The sequence below is a fragment of the Scleropages formosus genome, chromosome 9 (assembly GCF_900964775.1).
Source record: "Scleropages formosus chromosome 9, fSclFor1.1, whole genome shotgun sequence".
NCBI classification, from domain to species: domain Eukaryota; kingdom Metazoa; phylum Chordata; class Actinopteri; order Osteoglossiformes; family Osteoglossidae; genus Scleropages; species Scleropages formosus.
Genome location: NC_041814.1, coordinates 23344835 through 23354366, shown reverse-complemented (window position 1 = coordinate 23354366; position 9532 = coordinate 23344835). Strand labels below are relative to the sequence as shown.

The 9532-nt window shown below is 39.7% G+C and overlaps 1 protein-coding gene across 1 annotated transcript; it reads right to left on the bottom strand.

Moving 5' to 3' along the window:
* Positions 1–5432: 5432 nt before the first annotated feature.
* eloca (elongin C paralog a) lies at positions 5433–8890 on the bottom strand. Its single transcript, XM_018754005.2, has 4 exons — positions 8805–8890; positions 7074–7108; positions 6672–6815; positions 5433–6409 (listed from the first exon to the last, which is right to left on the bottom strand). The coding sequence occupies exons 2-4, from the start codon at positions 7075–7077 to the stop codon at positions 6219–6221; spliced, it is 339 nt and encodes a 112-aa protein (XP_018609521.1). The 5' UTR covers positions 7078–7108; positions 8805–8890; the 3' UTR covers positions 5433–6218.
* Between the last annotated feature and the right edge of the window lie 642 nt (positions 8891–9532).

The window sequence follows — 9532 nt, the reverse complement described above, 5'->3', positions numbered from 1 at the left end:
ATTTCGACACGCCGTGAAGGCGGAGGGGGGTCGGTCGCCGCTGACTGCTCTCCTAATTAATTCATTATGTGGGAGGGACGCGCTTATTTATATTTCATAGGCGACATATAGCGGTCGGTGCAGAGAATACAGCAGCGACTGCAATAACCCAGAACGTTTTCAGTGTGAATGCGGAGCCAAAACCCTTGGAAAAGAGTACAGAGAGTACATCCATCCTGATATATAAATTAATAACTGTTTGTGCCAAAAATCATGCTAATAAAACCACCAGTAGCTCTATAATAGAGGTAGAATATGTACAGTAGTTACAATTTGGCTTTCATGGCAAAACGCAAAACTTAAGTTTAAAGAAAAGTATTACTGATCGAAAAAGAACAATGACAACAGTTATTTACGAGCATACATTAAAGTATATATGATGAATATAGTTGAATTAAATAATCAGTATAATTAATTTAATTGGCATCCAATGTTCATTTTTATTCAAAAATGAAAATAGAGTTAGAGAAATGAGGTCTGGCGGGGCTGTCCTCCGTACAATGCGAATGTCAGTATTAGTAATAACCCAAAAACATAAATATTTGTAAACAAAAAATTATTTCTACAAGCAAATGAGCGGAAGGCAGTATTAGCACGAGACAACAACAAAGTCATCATCAATAGCATTTTTTGTCACAAAACTTGTGTTTGTGTGTGTGTGGAAACACTTTTTTGCGACTTTAAATTTTCACCCTTCATTGAGTTAAAATGCTCTCCTCTCCAGGTACAGACACGTGTCTCTATGCACTCTGCTGTTGTTTTTTTTTTTTTTAAATAGCAAAAAATGGTCACAAATAAGAAGAGTCGCATAGAAAGAGGTATAGGCTAGGTGGGAGCATCCGCAGTGTGTACCCCAGTGTACAGTGATTAATGAAGTCAAACAGCTGGAGAAGAATGCACTTGACTCCATGACCATGTAAGGGAAAAGTGTAACTCCTGATCCTTCTTGTGATCACTTTGATAACTGGGCAGGAACATTTCTCTGGCATGAACCTCAGCGCTTTAGTCGCTGCCAAACTTCTTAGGGCGCTCAGCCTTTCTTCAGCGGCGCCGCGCTGTGTGTCTAACAGCTGTACTCTTCCCTGCATGTGCTGTGTCACTGTTCGAAAGAGCATCACATGAAGAATATACCGAGCTGTCAAATGTTTGTTTATACCTGTGCTGGGTTACTTCTGTTTTACCTCTAAGCACGATATCTCATGTCAACAATATCCTCACATACTAATCACCACTTTATCTTGGGGCCTCGCGAGCACTTTTACCCTTGAAGTAAATTGTCTGTAAATCACCTTGGAGAAAGGTGTCATCTTAATATTTGTTATAATTGTCAAGGCAAGGCCGACTTTCCCTGTAAGGTTTGGGAATACAGTGATCTACTTCCCCTGTTCGTATTCCACGAGTCAGATTTGTGAACAATGGCATGTCTCCATCTAGAGCAGTATTTCGCCGGTCCTCTTCTAATCCCTCTCAAATGACCGTAAAAGGTCACACACTGCTATTTCCAACAGCTGCTGAACGGCAGACCGTCTAGCTGAGATACTGTGTTTTAAGTCTTTTTGTTCTTCTTCAAGGACACATAGATAAAATGCCCTGTTTGAATGTTAATCATTGGGATTTTCTCATTGCTTCTTATAGTTTCTCTTAAATGAGATTCCTCATGAACTATTTCTTTTCCCTACTTAAAACACACCGCATATAGAAGAAAATGTTTTTGAAATATGTCAGGCTGATCATAAAGGACTCAAGAATAAAATGAAAAACAAAGAAAACCCTAGCAAAAGTAGGTAAAACAACATTCACTATTTTTTCAGTTTTCACTAGACTGAAAAATTATTCACAAGAGAACCCTCAAGCAATACTATTTGAAAACATAGGAAAACGTATACACTAGCTCGTCATCTTACAAAGATACTAATGTTTTCCAGTTTGTTTATTTTTATTTGCATTTTCACCGTTCTATTTTCTAAAATTATATTTTTCAGAGCAAAAGCTACATGTGTTTCTGTGCTCAGCCATTAGTTGGCAGTAAAATGCGCTCAAACACAACAGAAGGAGAACAGCAGTGTTGGGCTGCCAACATTCAGCTGGCTTCAACAATGTTTACAGCTCCTGTCTGGTGTTCCTGAGTTAGTGATCAATAGCAAAATGAGGAATATTGCATGTTTTTATGGGTCACCCTGTTATTTATTGGGACTTGGTGGTAAATGTGGCTGTCGAGTTATGAAGAAATCAAGTTTCGGAGAGATTTTTGTTTCCAACTGTGTTAAGAAATTGAGGAACCAGTATATAAACTGCTGTTTTATCTTGTAGAAATAACACATTAACATTTAAAATTGTATCAAGTGTGAAAACAGTCATGCTTGTTTTGTAAGGAAACTTTTCAATTGAATTATGTATTATTACTTGGGACTGGCTCTGCAAAACACTCGTCTCTACATGAGGACTAATTAAAACCAGCAACAGCAAAAAAAAAAAAAAAAAAATCAAATTAAACCATCTCAAGGCTTAAACAAGTATGTTTGCCTGCTTCTCTGGCTGGCCACTGTGGAGTAAACAACATCGAGTGCCAATGTCCTACTAAAAATAAAGTCCTGTGACTTTGACCCTGTGTTTTTCTGTCTGCTAATGCGACCTCCCCGGTGCACTGAATAAGGAGGGGTGTAATGATCGCTTCCCCGAGAGGCCTTGTGCATTGGTTTTTGTGAATTCACTCTCACATTTCCTTCAGAGTTCTGGTGTCTGCAGTGATCTGTAGACCTGTGACTCAGTGGAGTGACCACAGCAAATGAGCACAACCACCATGGCGTGAACAGTGCTAATGCTTTGAAGACACTTAATACTGTTAGCCCGAGTTGCGTGCATCTCAAGTGCACACCCTCGCCATAGCAACAGTTGCCTAGTCACACTCAAGTTTGATTACTGTTATTATTTAGCAGATGCTTTTATTTTAAGCAGGTTAAACCTAACATTGTACTGTAAGGATGCTGAAACACTGTCGTTTATGGAAAACTGAAATCTGTACCACTGCAATTATGATTTCTTGAAAATGCTAAATCCTTAATACTGTATGAAGCGTTTTGTTTAACCTTAAAAATACCCTTGGATGAACAGAAGACATGAGAGCAATGCTCATATATTGTATGCTATCTCGGAAGTGTGGGAGGATCATGAGCTTGTGCCTGTCACACACACACCGGCTGAAGCCGCTTGTCTCGAGCCTAACCCAGCAACACAGGGCGCAAGGTTGGAGTGGGAGGGGACACACCCAGGATGGGACACCAGACCGTCAGGCACCCCAAGCAGGACTCGAACCCCAGACCCAAAAGAGAGCAGGACCCGGCCAAGCCTGCTACGCCACCGCACCCCCCTTGTGCCTATCACACACACACACTTTCAGAACCGCTTGTCCCATACGGGGTCACGGGGAACCAGAGCCCACCTGGTAACACAGGGCGTAAGGCCGGAGGGGGAGGGGACACACCCAGGACGGGACGCCAGTCCATCGCAAGGCACCCCAAGTGGGACTCGAACCCCAGACCCAAAAGAGAGCAGGACCCGGCCAAGCCTGCTACGCCACCGCACCCCCCTTGTGCCTATCACACACACACACTTTCAGAACCGCTTGTCCCATACGGGGTCACGGGGAACCAGAGCCCACCTGGTAACACAGGGCGTAAGGCCGGAGGGGGAGGGGACACACCCAGGACGGGACGCCAGTCCATCGCAAGGCACCCCAAGTGGGACTCGAACCCCAGACCCACTGGAGAGCAGGACCGTGGTCCAACCCACTGCGCCACCGCACCCATCTTGTGCCTATCACTCAGTATTAAAAGGACTGATCATACAAACTATACAAAAAACATGTGCCACAGAATAGAGGGGAACTGGCAGACAAAATTCAGTAAAGAAGCAAAGGACCTAAGTAACAAACATCTTTCCATCCATTATAAACAATGACTTGTCCAGTTTAGGGTTGTGATGTTCCAGAGCCTATCCAGGAAGCATAGGGCATGAGGCTGGTACACCCTGGATGGAACACCAGACCCTCGCAGGCAATCACACACACTAAAAGCAAGTTAGAGCCACCAATTCACCTGAAACACATCTCTGTGAGAGGAAACCAGAGCACCTGGAGGAAAGCTACACGAATGTGGGAATATCATGCGACCTCTACTCATACTGAGCTATATTCAAACCCATGTTTCCGCCATGGTTTCAGGAGCATATGGGTAGAAAGTAGAGTAGATAAAACCAAGAACTATAGGTGAATAATGACACATATGGTATTGTATGTATGTAGTTAGTGGGAGGAAGAGGGGGCATAGATCACAAGGTACATAGCCAAAGTCTAAGTGGGTTTGGAGTGTACATGTGGTGGAGCGTGAAGGTTCTCTAACTAGGGGTTATGCTACTCACACTCTGACAGGACCAGAGTGGAAAAAAAAAAACTGCTTGAATTTGTAAAAGAGGGTATTGAAGATACTTTGAGGAAATGACTGATGGCACAGTGAGGTTTCCAAGAGACTGAAGAAAACAGGGCGGCATGCTCTCCCAGCTCCGGGTTTGAATTTGCCTCAATCTGTGTTGCATGTTCTCCCCATGTCCACATGGCCTTCCTCCTACAGTCTAAAGATGTATTTCAAGTTGACTCATGACTCAATCATCAGTAGTATGTGAGTGAAGCACTGTAGGTGGGTGATGTCCATAGAGTGGATTGGTTTCCCATCCCACATGTACCCAACCTCACATCCTTTGCTCCTGGGATTGGGTCTGAACCCCTAAGACCCTATATTAAACACAGAGTTATTGGTAATAGATGGATGAAAAGAGGTGATAGTCATTGAGTAAATGCAAATCAAATCTATATATTCAATTCTTTCAGAATAGTACTGCACTTTCTAAATAACCAACTGTTCTTGGACGTTTCACATTAGCTTAAGTAGCAGAGACCATTACAACATATCAAGAGGATCACACGCCAAACCATCACTCAGTGATATACACATACTTCCCTAACGTCACGCAAAACCATTTAGTTCATTTGTGATGGTTTGTGTATAGCCTCTTGTTTAGTTACAGACCATCTCATTTCCAAGAAGGCAGTGTGAAAAACAAGTATTTAATTTCCCTCGAGTTGAACTGTACTTCATGTTCGTTTATGCCCCTTTTAGTCAGAATCTTGATTGTTCGCATTCTCAGAGATTCACTCCTGAAAAGTAGATTAACACTGAAAAACACCTACAAAATCCTTCTATAAGGATCATCAACAACACAAATTCTAATACGGAAGTGATTTTCGCCCATCTCCCCGCGAAACAGTTTTTAGCTTCTTTATTTCTGTAGAACTTGGCAAGACAACCACACCAAAACCTCAAAACAAGAATAAAACAACCATTTTAAAAGTAAACATTTGGACTCTCCTTGTCATTTATTTTTTAGTCACTCATGATGAATAAACAGCATACAACTCATTTTCATTAAAAGTATAGTCCACACATTTTTAATCAGCAAATACACAAGCTTAGTCAGTTTGAACCTCTTAGTGCAGCAGTCTAATCCTAAAAAAAAAAAAGTTTAATTTATCCACTTTTCTGAAATAATGTTTTATATGATATGCAGCTCATTTCATTCCAAACTTCAAAGTGGTTCAGTTGGGCACAAGCTGTTAAATCTTCCCTGAATATTTCTTGTTTCAGGAGAAATCAACACAAAGTGGCATAAAACAGAATTAATCTGTCAGTAGCAGTTGTGATGTTTACATTCAGAACCAAAAAAAAAAAATGCAAAAATATGCAAAATATGGAGAGCTAGCTGACACCAAGTTCATCATAAGAGAAACCAACTAAGACAAAATACAAGATGCAAGTGTGTACTTGTACAGTTTATACACATTAATGAAACAGAGCATAGAATATTACAAAACAGACTATGGATTCTAACATGCATTTCTGTGCACTTGTAATTAAATGACATTAACTTTTCATTATCCACTGACAAATGTCAACACTGACGCTTGAGCAAAAACACTGGTGTGTTCTGTTCAAACGAAACTTGGACGTGAAATGTAATCTTGTTCACAGCACACGCTAAAAGTAGGTCAAACTTTGATTTGAAGTAAATGGCAAATAAATTACTGAAACAAGTAAACAGCATAAACTTTCATGTTTGTCAGGTGTTTCTTAGCAATCTAAAAAATTTGCAGCCATCAGGAGCTCTAGTGCAATCTCAGGTGCAATGGGAAACTCAGGGATTTCAGTCGAGCTGTTGGTATAGCGAACTTTGTATGTGAAGTACATGCACACTTTGGAGAGAACATGAGAAGGGATCTCTCGGAAATTGACTTCGTTGGTTTCATTTTCAGCAAACTGGCCTGAAAGAAATAGAATGCAGTAGGAAATCTTTAAACTGTCCGTAGATCCTGGTGTTAATGTTTTTTAAAAAAAATTTCAGAAAAAAAGAAAAAAAAAACCTGTGGTTTATAATAAAGGAAATGTTTTCTATGGGATACCAGGATATTCCAAGGTAATTTTGTGACTAATGAATGCATTAACAATGAAATAATGTGGACAGCTGTACTTCTATGGTATTCTAGTAAGTGATCAATTGCCTCTTTTACAGCTGTAGTGACTCACCTGGACCGCTCAACATGGCTTTAATTGTGCCAGAGGTCAGGGCGTGTTCTCTCTTCACAATGAACTCATGTCCATCTGAAGAAATTAGCTTTACATACATAGCATCAGGTCCCTCGCAGCCCCCGTAAGTCTTCTCCTCACCATCTGGACAAAAATTAGGAAATCAGTCCTATCATTAACATCAGAGAATCTGTCATTGCTACTGGATATAAGGCTAATATACAACTTCAATGGTGTAAAAATGTACCAATCACCAAATGTGACAACAGTAGAACATTCAAATTCTGCATTAGTACTAGAGATAGTTATTTTGACTTTTACTGTGATCAGACCAGAGTGGTTATCAGTTTTACAAATTGCAAACAATTCTACTTCCTAAATATATATTTTATGTTCACTAACCCATTGTTTTTGAGAGAGGTCTGACAGTTTTCCTCCTAAAAAATGAAATGCAAACATTTAGATTCTTGTGCAGACAGTTTCTGCACTGATAACTGAACAGCAGAATTCATTAATTAAAAAAAAAAAGAAAAAAAAAGTAAATTAAACAGTTAAATTATGCCAGTTGAAACTATAATGTATTACCCCAAAGAGAATTTTAGTTAGAAAAACAAAACAAGCAACATGATTCACCATGACACTGTCCAATTTGATTCTCATGACCTACAATGAAATTAAAATTTTCTTGGCATTTTACAACTACGTAACTTGTGGGAAAGCACAGAAACTTGCATCTCGGACGGAAACCGATGACTGATTGTGCGTAAGAACCAGTTGTTTACTTTGAGGAAAGCATCATGGAGACAAGGTTAAACTAGAAGAGTCATTCCCATTAAGGGTACTGTAGATTATTTTTTGTTAATCTTTAACTGATACACCTTTTAACAAGGCCACTTATAGTGCTACAGTACAAACAATCTTACAAGGTCACAAGAAAATCATCTTACGACAATTCAGCACAACAAACTACACTGATACCCTTAACACTATATTAACCTAGGCTTGTATTAAACAGAATTTGACAAAAAAATTACATAGATTAAAGGCAAGTCAAACTATTAGAAACAAGCAAGCAACACAGATTTTTCATGAAACAGCTGAGTAAAGAAAAAACTTTTACTGGAGAAAAACACATTTAAAAATCACTGAATAGTAAGTAGCCTATATTTAAGCTGTGTAACCAAGTAGATGTAAAATAAGGTTTCTGATGAGGAAATAATTAATTAATTTGGTGTATTACTAGACAGGGATGGTTTCCGCTCTGTGGCTGTTAGTGCAAAACAAAAACATTACTGTTAGCGAGCTGCTCCCCACTAACCTACCAAAGCTGAACCCCTTGACCTTCAAACTGTAAAGAATTACTCAAATGCACTACAAAAAAAATCTATTATCAAAAAGCCACTATTAAATATAAAGAAAGCAGAGCAGCCCCATTGCATTGTTGAATCAATAACAGGAAACACTTTTACTGGCCAAATACACTAATTTAATGCAACTGATGCTCATTCAGACACATTTAACACAAGATAACAATATTAAAGTAATAGAATAAGAATAAAGTAACAAACTAAGTACGAGGAAAATACAATAAGTACAATTATTTATATAGGCCTGGCAGGGCCCGGCGTAAGTCTTTCTCTCCTCAGAACCCAATACAATTTAATTTAAATATATTATAATATTGCACAAGGAACATATTTGGTTTTATGTGGTGGTGTTTTATTTTTTTTTAAATTTATTACTAACACACAGCCTGCTAGTATTTTTCACTCCTATGCTCATTTTCCCGGAAACCGAACACACGTCTCCAGCCAGTTTGATGCAGGAGGAACGACAGCAGCTTTTACTTTTCTTAACATATTAATAATGAATTGGTATGAGTTAGTATTAGAAAGTACTGGATATGCGACCCTGAGCTTAGACTCTGAATAGAAGTACCATTTGCTGCACATGATAATTCTAATAATAAATAACAACTTGATTCCGACTAACATCAAACCTCACATCAGTACTTAAAGTAATAATAAACCACTGTAAACAAAAAACACTTGCTAAATCCCTCTCCCTCAATAAAAAGAAAAAGGGAAAAAAAAAAAAAAAAACCCTAATAATCGCAACACTTTAATAACTTACCTCCGTCCAAACAGAATTCCTCCGGAAGTGGCTCTGGTCTCCCATCTTAAACAGTCCGGGTCTACAAACCGTCCCTCCTTATTTCCGTCCGGGGGGAAACTGCGATCTTAAATATTTGTCTGTACCCATAACCCCTTTTATGTCAACTTAAAGGGCATTAAATAGTGAGTGTATTAGAAATACACACACACACACACACATTTTCAGAACCGCTTGTCCCAGACGGGGTTGCGGGGAACCGTAGCCTACCTGGCAACACAGGGCGTAGGGCCGAAGGGGGAGGGGACACACCCAGGATGGGACGCCAGTCCATCGCAAGGCACCCCAAGTGGGACTCGAACCCCAGACCCACCGGAGAGCAGGGCCCGGTCCAACCCAGTGCGCCACCGCGCCCCCCCTTGTATTAGAAATAAACATATATTTATTACTTAAATTGGCTAAAGCTAACACGTTCCACACACTGTAGTTCTATCTAATATATATATAAAGTTCGGCAGTTTGATATTAATTTGTCACTTTTCCATATTCGAAGGAGAATCTGAATCTCTCGTATCGAACTACATTCAGTCAGAACCGCACGCTAATTATCAGCGATGGACGAGAAATAAGACTGAAATAAGTCTGAATATAGGACTCGGCTGTCGTTTACTCATCCCTAAAAAAATGTTACCCGTCAGGTGCCGAAACGTACCGTGTTCCATTACGACTAGGCCATGCTGATCGATCGA

What these genes read in the sequence shown, in the direction of transcription:
- eloca (XM_018754005.2), bottom strand. An exon ending in AGCCATGTTGAGCGGTCCAG is followed by an intron (nt 6,410 to 6,671) that starts GTGAGTCACTAC and finishes TATTTCTTTCAG; the next exon opens with GCCAGTTTGCTGAAAATGAA.